The following is a 19,144-nucleotide window of genomic DNA, read 5'->3' on the forward strand; positions in this document are numbered from 1 at the left end:
ATATCGATAGATTCTAGAGTGCATCTAGTAAACAGGATAATCATTTATGTCATACCGCCCGCCCTTACGCCTCATCCAACACTCGCTTGATGAAGAGATTCACTTCCGGAGTCCCGAGCTCCCTACGCTACACGAACTCAAGCTTAGTGGTCCACGAGCAAGACTGGGCACGTTCAATCATTTTAGATAAATTCAAACATCCACATTGCTCGAGCAGTACGAAAATTTGTTCAAAAGCAACTGTACTGATTGGCTCCGAACGGCGAACTAGGTATTGCACTATTAAATATGATACTAAAGCAAAAGCAGAAACATGACTCACTGTCACGACGTGCCCCTCCGGTTGCCATTTCCATTTTCAATGTTTGTTAGGCTTGTAACAGAACCAATCTTCACCCTGAGGCACGCAGGTGAGTAATGTGGTTGAATCTTGGTTGCACAGCTGACTGCTCATACTCACGCCAAAAACTCCACAAGAGTGACCTTTGCAGCATTCGAGTACGGGATTTGTCGCATTTGGATTGCAATTTTGGTTATCTTCCAGACATGCACTGACAAACATAGCTGCTGTCAAAGCAACAACAACGGCGAGGAGGGAGAAACGCATTTTCTGTGCGAGGTTGATATGGACTATTCTAAGGGGGATCTCAGAATGATGTCTCTGAGGATGGTGGAACACTGTAGCACGACGGCCAGCTTTTATATGTATACGCTCAGGAGTACGATTCTGATCGATAAGGCAGAATTGTTATTGCTGTTATATGGCACAAATTTCAGCAGAACTGCAAGTGGGTATTTAATTAATCGGCCAGTAGGCATCGACAATTTTCTTGAAATTGGTGCATGTCATATTGTAAGTTGATGAGTTATAGATTAGGCGTCTATGTGTGGCGTTCTTCCGAGTCACGCAGAGGGCCAAGTACACCGTCGCTGGCTAAAATCCTATCCCACACATCCAAAAGTGGTAATGTGTGGCAAATCTGTCCGAAATGTCGTACATTTTAGCTGTTAGCAACCTCGCGGATGTTGTAGGTGATGAGGAGCTAGAACTTGAGGAAGGATGGGACCAAATACAGTTAGGGCAGCTACAATTGCTGTTTTTGTAGTACTAATTCAATGACACCCTGGGTATACCCTCCATGGGTACGGGTATGGGTGTCTATCTTCAGTACCCACGTGAAAACCCACACCCCTGGTATGGGTGTGGGTATATTGGTGGGTGTGGGTGCGGGTGTCAATGCATATACCCCAGGGTATACCCATGCTAATCCCTACTCATGAGTCATTGAAAACATCAGGCAGTCAGGAGAGCGAAGCCATACCAAAAATGTGTATCTATTCCAGTGTGATGAATCAACCTCTATGCAGCCATGGGCTAGTGATCTTGCAGTGTCTATGATACTTGAGCATTTTGAGATCAACAACATCAGCTGGATAAGTTTAAGCTTAATATTGTTCTGTGAAGTATTTGAGCAACACTTACCTTATTCTTGACATTACCACAGATTGAAGAAAGTGCTTCACTGATAAGTTTTGACAATTGTGCGGTGAGCTCAATGTTTTCAAACAGGAACTTCGAGACCTTGAATATCTTGTTGTTGTTCTTAATAAATTCCTGTCGTAGTTTTCAGCAGCTAATTTCGCCCACAAGAATATCGAAGCCATGACATGTTTGAGCGTGTCATTGATGTACACAGTGAGATTGGGTGATAACACACATGCTATGAGGCAGTTGTGAAGACGCGACTGGTCATGCATGATCAACTTGAAGTTGGCAGCAGATCACAGTTAGACGCATGTACCTTGAAATATTTTGATTCTATCAATTCTTTGATTTCCAGGAGGAGAGATTTTCTGTTCGCTGCACTCAGCATTATCAAGGTGGCCTTGATATTGATGAGCATATTGTTACAAAAACATCTAGACGCTTGGGCCCCTACTATTTTTCTCCTGATCCTCCTCGTATCAGCCCTCGCATCATACCCTTACCCCGACCTTACCCTTGTCGTCCTCGTCATCCTCGCATTCCCTTTCGCCCTCTACCTGTCGCTTCAGCAAAGCCAGTACATTTGGCCGGATCCTTTCGCTGACGAAGCATACCCGTGCTCCGTTTCACCACCTGACTGATCCTGCGGACAGTCCCCTTGCCCTTACCATCTGGACGGTAACCTATGACATGATGCACGATGCATCCCCTTTGCCCTGTTCCCTTTCTTGATCTCTGACTCAGTGCGCAGTCGCACATGCAACTTATACTTAGATCCGCAGCTACACGATTGTGCCCCTGCGCGTTTCACTTCTTATTTCAATCTTTGACTCACCTTCTTATCTAGCACGTTCTACCTCGACCGAACGTGCCTTCCTGTTATAGTCATACCCTTTACCGATTGCCTCTCCCGGTAGTACGAGTTATCACCCACTAATACGTCTCTTGCCCTCTATATAAACTCGCTACCATGTACCATATTCCCTAACTTGAATCTACTTGGTTCTTGACCTCCTACTCTTAACTGAGTGATCCTTTCTGCCTTGCCAGCAGTCTATATTCTATCTTCTTATCTGCTCATTGCGGATAAGCCTATAGTCTCGACCTTTACTCATCGACTTCGTCGACGAGCAAAGCCCCTGTTAACTAGTCGGACTTCTGTCCTTCTAATTAACGACGATCCTTACGATTAACCTTCGGGTGTCGTAAGCCTAGGCCGATATAGCTTATCGTCCAGCACCCGCGTGACATAAGCTACCTGATTTGGACATAGGCGTTAAATCGTACTTGCCGAAGACCCGCCAAGTACGACCCCTAACCTTGGGCTAGCCCAAGGACGTCCTCGACCGTTGACGACACAAGCTCTGTTTGAGCGTCGCCAACAGATACCATCCAAGTCGTAACACATATAGGCAATTCCTCCAGACTAAAAACGAATCAGAGATGAATCATGATAGCATTGAGCGAAGACTTACATCAACAAATTCAAAGAGTTGTTCTTCAGAGACACCTTTTTCTTCAGCAACTTTCATTGCATATAATTCAAGTCGAATCATAAGTACAGGTAAAAATGTTAACAAGTCATTACCATCAGTATTGGAAGATCTCCAGCGATGCACACCAGCACTGATGTGTGCATCTAGTGAGTCATCTGGCGAAGCGAAGCGAGGGCCTGAGGCAACAGTGTGACCTTCAAAGTCAGAGGCTCGATTAACTGCCACTGGCAAGGTCTGGGAAAGTGGTGAGCATGCATGGCTGATATGTCCCACTGATCTGGACAAAGGAGGTCCAGTTGCAGAAGTCAAAGGGCTCCTGCCTCAAGAAACAGTGGCAGGTGGTGCCAACAAACCATTTACTGAATGTGGCCCTGGGGTGCCTGTGCTTCTCGTACCAGAACTGGTCCACACAGGATAGCGCTGGAGAAACATGATGGTAGGATATTGACGTGGACACACTGTGCAGGAGCAGCTCACTGTTCTGCTGAAGGTTGACTGATGCGGTGAAGATGAGGAATCTAAACTGTGGGGAAAGTTGGTGCTAAGCTAAGCAAACACAGATAGACCTGGGCGTGAGTGAAATTGTCGTCCCAAGGGCAGCTAACTGAGTAAGGGAAACCTCTCTTTGTAAAAAGAGGGACACCAAACAACTAATGAAGTACTAAGTCTAAGTAACATGCGAAGTGGAAATGATGCGATGTACGAAAGGCGAAGGTCGAGGTGCGCGATGTGAAGGTAGTGCACGTGAGTGAGAGAAGCAAAGGAAAGACGAGGTGAGACGAGTTTTAACACCCCAACTAAGGTTGGCTGATGCTAAGACGGAGACCGAGAACTGAAGTGGGCGACTTTAGACAGTCACTTGCAAACAACGAGTAAAATTCTCAGTATCTAGAGACACAGAGAAAGTGGGTGGAAAATTGACCTAGAACATAAGTAATAGGAGGGTATAAGTAAAGTAGCTAAGTGGTGCTAGGCACACAGGTCCAATGTAACAAGCTGAACAGACTAAAAATAGTACACAATGTATGTAACAGGGTCTCGGTTACATGCGAAGCGCAGAGCCAAGTATTGGTGGTGGAAACCAATTAATTGAAAAGGGAATATGATGGGAAAATACACCAATGAACATCTAAGGACATGGGATGGACAGACAGACAAGTGCGCGAACCCACGAGGCCGCACGTGAAACCTGTGAAATAAAATATAAGTGCGCTAATGTGCTTGACGTATCCTGTGGATCAGAGCTGGAGTTTGTAGGGAAAGTGGGAGAATTTGGAGGGAAGTGCCTGTGAAGATGCGAGGCTCTACAGCGGTGAGGTTTGGGGCAGCTTGGTGGCTGATTGAATTAAATCCTCGCTTCCAAGTCTTCGCTTGCATCAATACAGTCACCATATCACAATTTCTTTAAGAGATGCTCCTCCAGCACACTCAAGCCCATGAAAGCAGTAGAGATAGGGTATCAAACAATAAAAAGGATTCTTGGGATAAGGGCAGGGTGGAGTAAGGCTGGGAGGAGGGTGGCAGGAGGGAAGAGCTATAGTAATCTTCTTGGTGCAGCAAAACTGAATATTTGTAACAAAGGCCTCCATACAACCCAATTTGAATGACTGGGAGGTTTCTGTGTGGCTGTAAGTAGAAGTTGTGTACTGCTGGATTGCAGTAGAAATTACGTACTGTGTATCAACTCTCTGATCAGTGACAAATTGTGGGATACTTTTGGTGTTCATATTCCTTGGGGATAGTATGCCATACCAAATGGAGGATGGTGATGCTGACTCTGCAGGTATCTGAACTTGAGAATCTTGGGGAAGATAAGGCTGTGGGAAGTGGCCTGCAACACCATGCAGCAAATGATGTGCAGGAGACACCACAGGTTGAGATTGGTGCAGTGGTGGGCTACAAGAAGAGCTGGGGGGTCCAGGGACAGAGGCAGTGTCATGAGATTGCTGGAGCAGAGGAGCATATGATTGAGATGGAAAATATAACTGTGGCGGGGGGGGTGATACAACTGGGATGGTGATTGGTGTGATTGGTGTAAGGGGGGAAGAGACAGAATTGGCAGGGATGGAGGGAAATACTGATGTGGAGGATAGTATGGTTGGGGTGTAGGTGAATACAAGTGTTGCGGAGGAGCTCTCATTGATGGCACAAAGGCAATTTCTGGGCAGACATGTCTGCAATAGTGTCAGGAGTTGGCGCCTTCTTTTTTCCTTGTATCCTCAGACCACCTGTGGTGTTCACTTTCGTTGTTTTCACCTTGGCCTTGGGTGCAGACTTCTGCAGTTTGGTCGGAGCACAATTGAAGGCAGAAGGTGGTGTCAAAGGTAGTTGAGCATCCACACCCTCGTCACTACCTGCTAGTTGGGACTCGTCTCCACCTTTCTTCGCTGCTCTCTTGTCTCGTAATTGGCGTATGGCTATGGCCTGAACTTCAGCTACATTGGTAACCTGAGGCGGTGTCTCATAAAGTGCATCAGGAACAACACATTGGATGTGACTGTAGTTATGTATGGAATAAACATTGAGAAAAAAGCTCAGAGTTGGCTTGTGCTCGAGGACGGCCTTTGTTCGAGAGGTGTCTATCCGTTCTTGATGTACAGTCTGTTGATGGATGTCCATGCAGTGTGAGTCGAGGCAATTATCTTGGATATTGATGGTACAAATGATATCCTGTGGATTGAACCAAGTCTTGAGCCATTATCATGCATATAAAGTATATGACATACTGCACCAGTTGAAACTATCTTGTCATCAGTAAGGTTGATGCATGGCAGGTGCAGAGTCGGGTGTAGAGCAGCTTCAAATGTAAAAAGCTGGAGCACAACATAATCCACAGTTTGACTGTCCTGGGATGATACAAGAATCTTGTGAATACATCCAATATACAGCTGGAAGCAACATCAGTGAGCAGCCGTCACAATGAAAGGGGAAAAAGATACTGGTTTACCTTCCTGTCCACTGGTTGTTGGAATATAACATAACTGTTCAAGTGAGCACATTCACCATTCACCTTCACTCGTCACAACTGATTTACTCTCATAATACATACTTCCATGCTGAACATTCCTAAGAATCTTCACATGACAAGTGATCTCCCACGAGGTCGCATTTTTTCACACTGACTTTGCTGTTGCAGTGGTGGTAGTAGTTTCAATTTTTCCCAAACCTGTAAATAATTAGTGGCAGTATAGTGATAATGCATGCCATTGGACTTACCAGGCATGGGACCATGACTTGAGTTTGGTATGCCTAGAAGACTCGCTTGTTCAGGATGTTCATCGAGATAACATTGAACCTTTTGTCCCACACAGACCCATTTCTTGAACATAGAATCATACCAGTATCCACCAGTAGCAATGTGTTTGACCGTGTCTTGGTGAGAAAAGATCCTGCAGGTGTCTCAACTTGGCACCTGTCGGTTGCTGTATATACATGATAACCAGAACACATGATTGAATGATTTGTATCACTCAGTTGAAAAAATGATTGTAGGGCAAAAACGACGAATGTATACCAGAAGATGGATGAGGAAATGGAACTTTGGTTTTGTTATCAAAATATTTGGTGCACATTGCACTATGATATTCAAGAAATCTTTGATCATTCAAGAGAATTTTGCCTAACTCACAAAGATATGAGACAAGCACTTTAGATAGAGCATGAATTGAACTCACAAGATATGCTTCTGTGTCTGCAAATTTTGTGTGCCAGACCAGTACGACAAGTTCACCGATCACTGTCCAGGCATTAAGCACTGTTGGGGGAACAAAATTATAAATAATGAATGACATAACTTGCGCCAGACTTTTGAAATGTTTTCCGATTAGACTCCCTTTGTAATGGCAGATATAGTCTGCATTTAGACAGGGAGCATTTAGGCTGTCTTTGTTGATGGACTCAAGCTGGTACTGAAAGACCTGGAGGAACTTTGCTTTCTTGAGAAGAAATACCGTCTGTCCCCAAAAGTATTTGACAATGCCCAGGAGTATCATATGAAGAATCTCAGTTGGGGTATCCATGTGAATATCTAAGCCTGTGGGTGTTACGGACTTGGATAGTGTCTGTTGGCGACGCTCAAACAGAGCATGTGTTGTCAACGGTTGAGGACGTCCTTGGGCTAGCCTAAGGTTAGGAGTCTTGCTTGGCGAGGCTTTGGCAAGCAAGGTTTAATGCCTATGTCCAAATCGGGTAGCTTATGTCAAGCAAAGCTCGACGATAAGCATATCTGCCAAGGCTTACAATACCCAAAGGTTAATCGTAAGATCTGCATTAATAGAAGGACAGAAGTCCGACTAATAATGGGGCTTTTCTCAACGATGAAGTCAATGAGTAAAGATCAAGACTAGAAACTTATCTGCGATGAGCAGATGAGAAAGTAGAATATGGACAGCTGGCTAGGCTGAAGGAATCACTCTGGTAAGAGTAGGAGGTCAAGAACCAAGTAGATTCAAGTTAAGGAACTAGATACATGGTAGCAAGTTTATATAGAGGAGAGGAAGTGTATTAGTGGATGATAACTCATACTACCGGAAGAGGAACTGGTCAAAGGGTGATACTAGAAAAGGAAGGCACATTCAAGGTAGGTCATGGGTGAACCAGAATATGCAGATAAGAAATGAGTCAAAGAACAGAAACAGGAAGTGAAACAAGCAGGGGCACGATCGTGCAACTGCAGAGCTAAGTATAAGTACAATGTGCGACTGTGCACCAAGTCATAGATCAAGAAAGGAAACAGGGCAAAGGGGATGTGGCATGAATTGTATCATAGGTTACTGTCCAGATGGTAAGGGTAAAGGGGACTGTCCATAGGATCAGTCATCGGGTGAAATGGAGCATGGGTATGCTTCATCAGAGAAATAATCCGGCCAGATGTACTGGCTCTGTTGAAGTGACAGGTAGAGAATGAAGGGAAATGCAAGGATGACAAGGATAACAAGGGCAAGGTCAGGGTAAGGGTGTCATGTGAGGGCTGAAATGAGGAGGATAAGAAGAAAAATAGTAGGGGCCCAAGCGTCTAGATGTTCTTGTAACAGTGGGAAGCTAAACGAGATATCTATGACAACAAAAAGCACTCACTGTCCATTCCCAGTAATGGATTGATAGTGTTGTCGAGTTGTCCACCTTTCAGATATTGCCTGAAATATCATCCATGAAGATGATTAAGGGAACACTATGCACCATTCGACCTTTTGACTTTTCTCACAGTGGGTTGAGTAAAAGTGACACATATTTGACAGAAGAGGCTGCACCATGCTTTAGTCCCATAGCCACTAACAAAATCATAATCAAACATATGTGTAAGCCCACCGTCAAGTTTGCTGCAGGTTGCAGTAATATCTCCAAATGATCATATAAACATAGATGTCGGAATGATCTCCTCGTCATCACTCATGATGAACCCAGCCTGATACACATGTGAGTATGAGCACACATGGCATATATATACAGACATCATACATCTGTCCATTCAATAGCTCGACCCAGTGCATATAGTACTTTATCTGATTGCTCGCAGGATTTGGTGACATTGATGGGGGTGTCAGCGGCAGCTAGAAAGAATCATTTTGGGATGAAATAACCTCCTGACGACTCCTGTAACAATTTGTCTGTAAAATACACTGTCCTGTCCACCTGAACTGCTGGTGGCGATGGAAGATCAAACAACATTTTCTTCCCATTGAACACTTGCAACATTCCTGTTCCGCCATCCTCTGGATAGTCTTGCATTGCAAGGCAAGTAGGGGATTGGTGTAGTCCTATTGAACAAGTTAATATCACAACAGCGCAGATATCTGGCCCACAAACCTTTGCAATTGCTTTCACAACACTATTAATGTAGAATACATTTCCAGAATGAGATGTGACTTTCTCAGTCAGATCACCCATAAGATCCTGCAGGTGGCTCTGACACTTCTTCATTGCGCCAAGTGAGGGAAGGCTTTGAACACCAAGTTCTTTGGCCCAATTCAGGACAGCCTTCTTTTGGGCTTCAGAGAACAGAAGCTGCGGGGAGCTAAAGAGAAGGGAGGTGATGAAATGCTTGATGTTGATAGATGTATTTTATATACATATGCAAAAAAGTACTTACTGCTTTCGAGGGCCAGGGATACATTGGATGATCCAGAGAGATGGCGTAGTTGGTGCTTGCTGGTTTAAGAAGTGGGTCATCTGCAAATGCCCCTTGAGTATTGGATTACAGAACACAGATAGAATAGTTCACTCACCTAGAATTTTGATCCCAAAGTCAGGAGCACTGTCGTCAACAAGCTCACGCTCCTTGTTGGTGGAAATGATGGGTGTTGAGATGTCCATTTGCCCCGAAGAAACAGATGCCTGCAGTTCAGAAAACAGGTCCAGAAATTTGTTATCAAGCTGGAGTGTTTGACTGCTGATGATTTTATTTCAGAGATCGGCTAATGAATATTCAGAATCTGTATCATGTGGCACCATTTCGGGCATTTCAATAGGTGTGTCATTGATAGGATCAAGATACATGCTGAAGTCGTCATGACCCATGGAGAAAAGTGAAAAATCAAGATGATCAAGTATTGCAGCAATGGTTCTGGTTTCAGAAAGTTTTTTTTTAAGATTTCCAATGCAACAAATATGAATTTCTTACTTTGCATGCTTTGTAGCATGACGGTGTTCCATGACACAATAGGCACTAAGTTTTTTAGGGCATGCAGTGCAAAAGATGCAATTTGAATTGTTATCACAGAACTGAAAAACTGTAGATACAATGAGCATAAATAAATAAGCAATGAGATGATAAAAATAAATGTACTATAGCCATCAATGATATCGTCCTTCATGCTGATCGATTTCCAAGGAGTTGAAAGGACAGTGTGCACTGTGCAGATGTGCCAGTCATGTGACTGTGTCCATCTGAAATCTTGACAAGTCCAAACTCTCACGCCTGAGGCCTGGTCACTGTTTGTGGTGATTGTTGTTCAGTCAACTTCAATATGAATTCAACACTGTCACTCACCAAAGTTTTGACGATCTATCCTGGCATCCATTATCAAGACAACTATGCCTCGCTCCGACCAATGTGCCTAACTGTCTTCTTTCCCGGGTCATTTCCGAGACATCTTTTGGAAAGGACTGATGTGGTATGCATCTGCCATCTTTAATTTTCCTCCAGGCTTGCTCACAAGTAGATACTAGCCTATACGTATATCAGTATTGATTGATGAGCAGTATGGAACATTCACCACACCAGTCATAGAGGTTGTGTCACCAGACATGTACTGCCGTGGTAGCCTACTCCATGGTTCAGGAGACTCAGATGATGTAAGTGCACATCTCATTCATTTAAACATCAGCCTACTCACATCGCGCCGAAGTCGGATTTAGTCCAGGATATGTCCTGTGACAATGAAACCACTATATCATTCCTCCTGCTCCTGCCTTCATTCAACTACATCAATCAAGCCAATTGGAAGACAGTCTCCCAGTGAATTCAAGAATGGCTCACTTCTGAAGTTGATGCAGAGTCATCACTGTGGATGTGGGGACGCAACACTTTCTGGCTGTCATTTGTTGGTGCCTATCCATCCTTCCCAATGGGCAAGTGGCTGATGTGGGATCCTCGTATTCCACTGGAGGGATCATTCATTGAGGAGTGGTTAGAGCATTTGAATGATGGTGGCATTGATGAAGAAGCCCTGAAACAGGACAATGTAGTGAGTTATATTTGGAATGAATTTTGCACACATGCAGCACTCTTCTATCCCCTTCCCCTCATTTCCTCTAGTGACTGATATCATATCAGAGTGTTTGTTGTCCGATTTCCTTTAATCATACCATCATGTTGATTGTTACATATGTTTGGACCATAGGATACACATCTATACATCAGACTCATTGTTGTACAACTTGTATGTATGTACATACCAGAATGCAAATGTCATGAACTTTGACTCGAACAAATGATGCCTGTGTTGAAAACTGTTCAAAAGATTTGTTTTTTCAGTGTACAGTGAACGATCTTCTGGTCATGGCAGATGTGGCAGTCAGAGGCACAGATAGTGAGCATATTGATGGGATATCTACAAGATATCTCATCTTGAAACCTATCATGCATAACTCAACCCAAGCTACTCCATATATAGTGCATGTAATATCTGAATGAACTCTTGTGTCAGATGTGTGCAACATGTGACTTATCTTTACCAGATGTCAGAGAAAATTCCCTACTGTACACCAGATTTGTAACCTTTATGGTGTAAATTTATTATTTGTCTATAAAACCCTTATTACAGCCAGGATTACAGGAACAAGCCGGGTCCACTGAGATAGTTTTCTCACAATATTGGTCATAGATAAATGTGCAACTGGTGGTGTATTACAAGCCACTGTAATGGCGCGGACAACACCGCGTTGTTGTTACAAGAACATCTAGATGCTTGGGCCCCTACCATTTTTCTCCTCATCCTCCTTGTCTCCGCCCTTGCATCACACCCTTACCCTGACCTTGCTCTTGTTATCCTCGTCATCCTCGCATTCCCTTTTGCTCTCTACCTGTCGCTCCAGCAAAGCCAGTGCATCTGGCCGGACCCTTTCTCTGACGAAGCATACCCATGCTCTGTTCCACCACCTGACTGATCCTGTGGATAGTCCCCCTTGCCCTTACCGTCCGGACGGTAACCTATGATACGATGCACGCTGCATCCCCTTTGCCCTGTTCCCTTTCTTGATCTATGACTCGGTGCGCAGTCGCACATGTGTACTTATATTTAGCTCTGCAGCTGCATGGTCATGCCCCTGTGTGTTTCACTTCTTATTCTGTTTTCTGACTCATTTCCTATCTGCACATTCTGGTTCGCCTATGACTCACCTCAAATGTGCCTTCCTTTTATAGTCTTACCCTTTACCTGTTCCCTCTTCTGGTAGTACAAGTTATCATCCACTAATATGCTTCCTATCCTCTATATAAACTCGCTACCATGTATCTTATTCCTTAACTTGAATCTACTTGGTTCTTGACCTCCTACTCCTAACAAGAGTGATTCCTTCAGCCTAGCCAGCTGTCTATATTCTACTTTCTTATCTGCTCATCGCAGATAAGTCTCTAGTCTCGATCTTTACTCATCGACTTCGTCAACGAGCAAAGCCCCTGTTAACTAGTCGGACTTCTATCCTTCTAATTAATGCAGATCTTACAATTAACCTTCGGGTGTTGTAAGCCTTGGCAGATATGCTTATCGTCGAGCCCCTGCTTGACATAAGCTACCCAATTTGGACATAGGCATCAAATCTTACTTGCCGAAGCCTTGCCAAGTAAGACCCCTAACCTTGGGCTAGCCCAAGGTCGTCCTCAACCGTTGATGACACATGCTCTGTTTGAGCATTGCCAACAGATACCATCCAAGTTGTAACAGTTGTTGTCATAAAGCCCCATGGCATGCAGGCTTGGACCCCAAGGGCTGTTTCATTTGCATTCGCACATTGGGGTTTCAACATTTTACCTTTTGCAAGATGTCAATCAACAGCAGATCTGGACCTGGCTAGCATATGAGAGATCTAGCCTAGTGTGTTCTAGAGCACACTAGAATACCCTTTCAAATGTAATTTCACTGGCAGGAAAAGGTGGTAAAATGTTAATTTTTCCACTGTGTCACTTGAATTCAACTCAGCTTGTGCAGCGCCAACACTTGGTGTAGTGAATTATTTACAAGCAGTCTTGAACCACATTCTAAACCTCATCATTCATAACCCTCAGCAGACTCAACCCTTTGTTAGGTGTTTTAAGACCGATTGTATACACCAAGGGCAAGTGAGAAACGTGTGTATTTTGAGAGAAGTGATTCAACCAGGATGGCATGCTCACTGTGTTCCTCTCTGCCATAATATTGTTGGTTATGTCTGACACACTTCACAATGATCTTGGTTAACTGAAATCATAAAGACCTTGCTACTACATCACTCAGTGATGGTTGGGCTGTCTTGGGGGTGCGCCATCCACCTGTGCTAACTAGCCTTACTTCCCACATTCCAGCACCATGTATCACTGTGCAACACCCACCATCAAGGTTGTTCTTCCTGTTGAACCATCTCTATATCATCAGGTGCAGTCGACTTGTGTTGTATTTTCGTAGATTGGAATCGTGAGCGGCTATGCTTTTAGACTGCAGTTGGACAGCTGCACTGTGTATATATATGTAGGTTGTCTTGGGAGGTACTGCACCATCTGTCACAGCTTGAGGAGATAGGACACGTTCCTCCATGCGTATGAGGTGACACAAATCATATTCGATAATGGCACTTTCGTGGTTAGTCACTAATAACAAGGAATAAACATATGACCACCTAGCATGCAATCAACTTGCTAGCTTATGGTAACACATCTGTACATTAGCGATGAATCATACGAGGTCCACTTTCTTCTTTAACTTATCCTTGGGCTAGCATTTGGGTTTGAGGAGAGAGCAATAGTCGGCAACGATAGCTTTGTTGAGGGCAATAACATTCCATTCTCTGCAGGACAAGGTTGGAAGTGGGTAAACCAGGTCTGATGAGACAAAATTCAACAAGAACTCATGATGCCTGCAAAATGCAAATCATGCCTTGATGGAAGCTTGACCTTCAAGGACTGGACCATGATTTAAGATTCCTGGACGATTTTTTCAGCCACGTTGGGGAATTACAACACGGAAGATGCAGTGGGATTCCAGATAGCAAGGGGATGATACTCATCCGGGATAGGCCCGGTTTCATCCGCATTGCTAACATAGGTTTGTCCTATATGAGTTGTAAGAAATTAAGATAGGGTAGAATTGAGGCAGCAATAGAAGTCACATAATGACAGTGGGAGGGAATGAGGAAGAAGGCCACCTGATCATAATGGCCGGGAGGACCAATATGTCGTGCTGTGGACATTACTGAGAAAATAAGCAAGAATGGTGTGTACAGCTGAGGACAATTCTGCTGAGATACTAGTAGTAGATGCATCTTGAACATTGGATTAGAACCTGTGCTTCAATGTCACTCCTGCGCCTGCTCTCAGTAGCAGTGAGAGGGGGCTGTGGCCCAGGGTACAGAACATATTAGGTCAGTCCCCTGTACGTTTGTGTCTAATAGTACCAGATTCTATGCGTTGAGGAGTGGGATGCATGTATGCACTGTAGAGGTGCTGGGAGGTCATACTCATCAGGAAAATATCAAGTTCCTTATTTGCTCCTTATTTGCCTTAACTTGCACAATAAGGAACTTTTAAGGCCATTTTTCGTCCTTAAATTAAGGAAATAAGGAATGGTGGCCTTAAAGTCAGGTGGATAAGGCAGTCAAGGCATACTATTATTTCAGTAGACACAGAATAATCCAAGTAGGCCAAGGTGAAAATAAGGACGTCAATGAGTTCAAAATGTTCTATGAAAATGTCCAAAAAATATTAAAAAAGGTGTAGGACAGCGATTGACGAGGGCAGTGATTGAAGCGAAATGATATGAGGCTGGGAGATGAGTGCGCATGTAGAAAAGCCAAGTGAGTTCTGTCAAAAATTATTGTGTTAGAGCAGGAAGAATTAGAATAAAGAAACAAATACTTCAAATATGGATACGTGTGTGTGGATCCACTGGCATGGGGGGCTGACTTTGACCGTCGAGAATGCTAGACTCTTCATCTTGACCCTTGCGGTGAGCATGCTTCATGTACTGCTGAGCTCATTTGACAATTTCTTTTATGTGGTCGAAGGGCAGCTCAATTCATTCCATGTACACGAGTGTGTCAGTCTCCCAATTACCCGCAGAAAAAGCAGTGCCTGTGTTACTCATTTTGTTTGTGGAGTGATTGAGAGTTAGGGCGATCTTGTGTTTCCTGTGGCCCAAAGCATCTTCCACAATCAGGTCATTGCGAGCTAAAATAAGTGCACGCTCGGCCTGCAAATGAAAGTTAGGAAGTTTTGTAAAGGCAGTGCAAAACTCATGGCTGCAGTGGTCAGTGCAAGGGCCGTTGGATATGCAGGTAAGCTGAAGTTGAGTGAGTCAATTATCTGGCGTCCTTGGGTGGCATTGAGTTGAACAGCAAAGATGTACACAATGAATTCCAATAAGAAATCTCCAGGTGAGTCTTTGTTATCTGGATCTTCATATACAAAGCATGAATCTTCAAGTTGATATTTGGTATATTCTTTGTGTGCCTCCTTGGTCTTGTATTTGTCCGTGGAGGCAAAAATGCCATGAGAATGGTGATAGCAGTGGAGCCAAAGTTACCTCTCTACTCAGAGATCCTTTGGCATACCTGCCAGCATAGTTGTCAGCTAGAAGTACCAGAATGGGAATTCACTCATGAGGTTGAAGGCAAGATTGCAGCCATCATCATTCCTGAAGTCTCCAGGCTGCTTACACACTGCCATGAAGATATCCTCAAGAACGTCTGAGAGTTTCTCATCGAGAATGGTCCATGGATAGTTGATATTGCCGACCCAGTGCATGACCATTGGAATAAATATGGAATAAAAGCTTAGATTCTGAGCAGCATTGGGTAAGTGAGAATTCTTTGGCTTTTCTTTCTTCAGATTGAGTATAGTACATTGCACACATCCATTTTTGGTTGTGATGTACTTAGATTTTGGACCATCCATCGTGGTATCCATGATGCTAACTGACATCTGCATAGGAATTTGTCAGCATTGTCAAGTGACCAGAGCAAATTCTCCATACAGAGCTTGTGAGTCAACTGCTTGACTCTTTACAGACCTATAAGATCCATGATTGTGGTGAGCGATTCATCTATCTCACAGGACCCACCAGTACTTAGCTCCATATCACTCTGCTGATCTGTCATGTCAACATCCTCATCTTTGTCCAGAATATGTTCGTTGGCATCTTGGTCTTCTTCCATCTCACACTGCTCTTCAGGGTCATCCAACGAGGTTGTGGACAAGGTATGCTTTTGTCCCCTCATGGCATCATCAACAGTCTCATTAATATGCATGACACCCTGCATTGATTTAAGCATTCCCCATTCACAATCATGAAGTCACTCACCTGACCACCCCGACTCACAGCTACGCTCTTGTCATGATCTTCAGGTAGGTTTTTGTCTTTGGATATGTCCGCATCCCTGCTTGCAATCACTAAAAACTGTTAGCAATGTGTGCAGACATGAAACTGAACCTACCGCTGGCACATGCACTTGGTGGTGCAGATGGCTTCCATTGGGACTTCGATGCCATGCTTCTAGCCCACTTCCCTACTTCCACCTCCTCTGTTAATATGACTTGTTCAAATCTCCTACATTGTAGTAAGTGAATTATATTGAAGTAATAAAGAGTCAGCTCTGATAAGAGTAACATCACAGTTAAGACGAACTTACAGCGACCTTCTATTTTTCCCACTGTCACTCCCCCTGCCTGCACTTAGTATAACACACATTGTAGATGATGTACCATTGTTGGACACCTTTCAACTGGTGTTGACACCATCCTTGAAGGTGAGTTTCAAGCCTGGATATTTCTTCTTCGGGGTGTCAGTGCTTTGGACACCGTTTTTGCCTCAACAGTTGTATAAATGTCAAAGGACTGGTGAGTCTTGCAACAGCATTGTAGGCTTAGGCTTTGGTCTGACAAGGTGTCTCAGGCCAGCACGTTGAGCCATCTGCTTGACAGCCATAGTATCTTCCATTGCAGCAACCTTCTTTTGAGCATTTTCTAAGGCGGTTGTCTTGGCTAATTTCTCTGCTGATGTCTTTTTCTTTTCAGCTGCAATTACATCCTTTGGGCATGCTACGCGACTCGCTTCAAGAACTATCTGTCCAGGATGCTTGTTAACATTCCCTGGGCGCATTGCAGATCAAGGCATGTTGAGATCTAGGACAAGCTGTTTGAGGAATGCTGGTAGCGAGGTGTTGAAAGAATATGGACCCTAGCAAAAAGTGGCAATGAAAGGGTGAAGTTATATTTTTTTCCAATTGAGCATGTCATAATCTCTGATTCACACACTTAGTATTAGTCTAATCTCCATTCTACATATTCTGCTCCCTGGTATCCATCTCGCTACGACTGTCCAACATGGCCCCGGCTGTCACCAGGCTTGTTTGTTGGTCTCTGAACTGCAATCGGGTCTTCAAAAACAAGTCTGGCCTCACTCAGCACACACATGCACAACACAGCACGCCACAAAACCTCAATCACACAGCTCCGCTCGCAGGTCCTGGATTTATACCTCCACAGAGTTGTTCTCCCACTCCAGCAGGTGTTATCGATGAGAATTTCCATCAAGACCTGGCAGGCAACCAGGATTTTGTACTGGAGGAAGGTACTTGGGTGGATATGGGGTGCTTATTCCGTACTTTCCATCCGCACCTTACAGGTGGGCGTTTTTTTGAGGAGTTCATCTTACTGTTACTCAATTTTTGTCTTAGGACTCAAATGCAATGCTAATGGAGCATTTATTGACCAGGATGCACCCCCGCCACCTCATATGGATGCCCTCCCAACTGATTGGACACCTTATGACAATTGTGCTGAATTTGAGATGGTGGAATTCTTATTTACACACAATAAAATGTCTGCAAAGCAGATTGATACACTTCTCGACTTGTGGGCCGCGACTCTCATTAAGCACAATGATGCCCCCCCATTTGCAAATTATAGGGACATGTACACTACAATCGATGCAACACCACTCAGTGATACCCCTTGGAAGAGCTTTACGTTGTGCTACAATGGAGCCAAACCCGAACAAGATGTACTGCTGTGGATGGATGGACAATATGATGTGTGGTATAGAGATCCATTGCAAATGACGCGCAGCATTTTGGCAAACTGTGCTTTCAATGGAGGAATCAAGTATTCACCCTACCACAATTATACTACCAAGGACAAACAATATTTCAAGAAATTTATGTCTGGTGACTGGGTGTGGAAACAGGCAGTATGCCTTTTTCATATCTACATTTTGGCATACTAACAATCATCTCAAAGATGATATCGCTTGAAATGAGGAGAATCATGATTCAACATTTGTACCATTGATTATTGGCAGTGATAAGACTGTTGTTTTTGTTGCTACTGGTCAGACCAAATACCGCCCACTCTATCTCTCAATCAGGAACATTCACAATAGCGTATGACGGGCACATTGCAATGGTGTTGTGCTCATTGGATTTCTTGCAATACCGAAATGTAAGTACTTGTTATTCTCAATGCATCACTGTATCATAACCTTCATTTGTCTAGCTACAAAGGAACATAATGATGACATCAAGTACAGAAATTTTTGACGGCAGCTGTTTCAGTGCTCCCTTGCGAAGATTTTTGAGTCTGTGAAACCTTTCATGGAAAATTTTGATGTCACACACTTTCCGGATGGCCACTATTGATGAACAGTGTACGGCTTGGGCCCTTACATTGCAGACTATCCAGAACAGATACTTCTCTCTGGCGTCGTGCAGAACTGGTGTCCACGGTGTGTCATCAAACTTTGTTTTGCTTTTTAATGACTTATTTATTATCAAAATAGGTGTCTAGGACATAGGAAGGACCTTGACAGCTCTCAACCATGTCTCCATCAACGTGAAGCACATACTGAGTTGCTCATCAAACAACTCACATACAAACAGGCTTAGGATGAGTATGGCATCATTGCTGATCTTGTTGTAAGTTGCTCACTGAAACTCACTAGGTCCAATCTCACCTTTTCGCTTTTCTAGCCATTTACAAATGGCTTTCCTCGAGTGGACATCCACAAGTTCCTATCTCCAGATATCTTGCATCAAATAATCAAGGGAACTTTCAAGGATCATCTGGTTGATTGGGTGGGAGAGTATTTACTGATCACACATGGTACCCGTCATGCAGCTGAGATAATGGACAACATTGACCGTAGGTATGCAAATATATGATGTTTTGCTGATAACTACTAATAACATACAGGATAGCAGCAGTTGCCCCATTTGCTGGGTTGCAATGCTTTCCTGATGGGCAAGGTTTTCAGCAGTGGACAGGTGACGACTCAAAGGCATTGATGAAGGCATGCTGTGTATTATGTTCCAAATGACATGTGAGCTGACTCATATTTAGGTCTATCTAGCTGCAATTGAAGGTCACGTTCCTCAAGATGTGGTGCGCACATTCAGTGCATTTTTAGAATTTTGCTACACCATGAGGCATGAGGCTCTCACTGAAGATGACCTCATAAAACTACAAGATGCCCTCGAC

General features: G+C 43.9%; 7 protein-coding genes across 7 annotated transcripts; 2 read left to right on the forward strand and 5 right to left on the reverse strand.

The window, feature by feature from the left end:
- Positions 1 to 11: 11 nt before the first annotated feature.
- Positions 12 to 674, reverse strand: EDB93DRAFT_1145655 (uncharacterized protein). The gene is given in 3 exon segments (XM_041449479.1): positions 12 to 51; positions 65 to 429; positions 461 to 674. 2 exon segments carry the CDS (start codon positions 605 to 607, stop codon positions 325 to 327), a joined length of 252 nt encoding a protein of 83 aa, XP_041307728.1. The 5' UTR covers positions 608 to 674; the 3' UTR covers positions 12 to 51; positions 65 to 324.
- A 4,774-nt stretch (positions 675 to 5,448) lies between these two features.
- EDB93DRAFT_1060953 (uncharacterized protein) lies at positions 5,449 to 5,652 on the reverse strand (the record flags this gene model as incomplete). Its single annotated transcript, XM_041444824.1, has 1 exon — positions 5,449 to 5,652. A coding segment is annotated over one exon (204 nt), but the record flags the coding sequence as incomplete, so codon positions are not given.
- Positions 5,653 to 6,448: 796 nt separating this feature from the next.
- EDB93DRAFT_1240556 (uncharacterized protein) lies at positions 6,449 to 7,001 on the reverse strand (the record flags this gene model as incomplete). The annotated part of the gene is made up of 2 exons (XM_041451773.1): positions 6,449 to 6,576; positions 6,653 to 7,001. The coding sequence occupies 2 exons, from the start codon at positions 6,999 to 7,001 to the stop codon at positions 6,449 to 6,451; spliced, it is 477 nt and encodes a 158-aa protein (XP_041307730.1).
- Positions 7,002 to 8,329: 1,328 nt separating this feature from the next.
- Positions 8,330 to 9,094, reverse strand: EDB93DRAFT_1240557 (uncharacterized protein; the record flags this gene model as incomplete). Its single annotated transcript, XM_041451774.1, has 5 exons — positions 8,330 to 8,386; positions 8,440 to 8,531; positions 8,562 to 8,738; positions 8,811 to 9,021; positions 9,071 to 9,094. The coding sequence occupies 5 exons, from the start codon at positions 9,092 to 9,094 to the stop codon at positions 8,330 to 8,332; spliced, it is 561 nt and encodes a 186-aa protein (XP_041307731.1).
- Positions 9,095 to 10,442: 1,348 nt separating this feature from the next.
- Positions 10,443 to 10,745, forward strand: EDB93DRAFT_1085166 (uncharacterized protein; the record flags this gene model as incomplete). The annotated part of the gene is made up of 1 exon (XM_041445887.1): positions 10,443 to 10,745. A coding segment is annotated over one exon (303 nt), but the record flags the coding sequence as incomplete, so codon positions are not given.
- Positions 10,746 to 14,687: 3,942 nt separating this feature from the next.
- Positions 14,688 to 16,358, reverse strand: EDB93DRAFT_1103922 (uncharacterized protein; the record flags this gene model as incomplete). Its single annotated transcript, XM_041447361.1, has 7 exons — positions 14,688 to 14,861; positions 15,195 to 15,222; positions 15,252 to 15,585; positions 15,681 to 15,924; positions 15,972 to 16,060; positions 16,105 to 16,217; positions 16,300 to 16,358. 7 exons carry the CDS (start codon positions 16,356 to 16,358, stop codon positions 14,688 to 14,690), a joined length of 1,041 nt encoding a protein of 346 aa, XP_041307733.1.
- Positions 16,359 to 16,993: 635 nt separating this feature from the next.
- On the forward strand, positions 16,994 to 19,091 carry EDB93DRAFT_1103923 (uncharacterized protein; the record flags this gene model as incomplete). The annotated part of the gene is made up of 10 exons (XM_041447362.1): positions 16,994 to 17,240; positions 17,347 to 17,858; positions 18,051 to 18,109; positions 18,341 to 18,392; positions 18,455 to 18,499; positions 18,553 to 18,582; positions 18,637 to 18,812; positions 18,860 to 18,965; positions 19,007 to 19,048; positions 19,074 to 19,091. The coding sequence occupies 10 exons, from the start codon at positions 16,994 to 16,996 to the stop codon at positions 19,089 to 19,091; spliced, it is 1,287 nt and encodes a 428-aa protein (XP_041307734.1).
- Positions 19,092 to 19,144: the final 53 nt, after the last annotated feature.

The sequence above is a fragment of the Suillus bovinus genome, assembly GCF_016758785.1.
Source record: "Suillus bovinus strain UH-Sbo-P2 chromosome Unknown EDB93scaffold_27, whole genome shotgun sequence".
NCBI lineage: Eukaryota > Fungi > Basidiomycota > Agaricomycetes > Boletales > Suillaceae > Suillus > Suillus bovinus.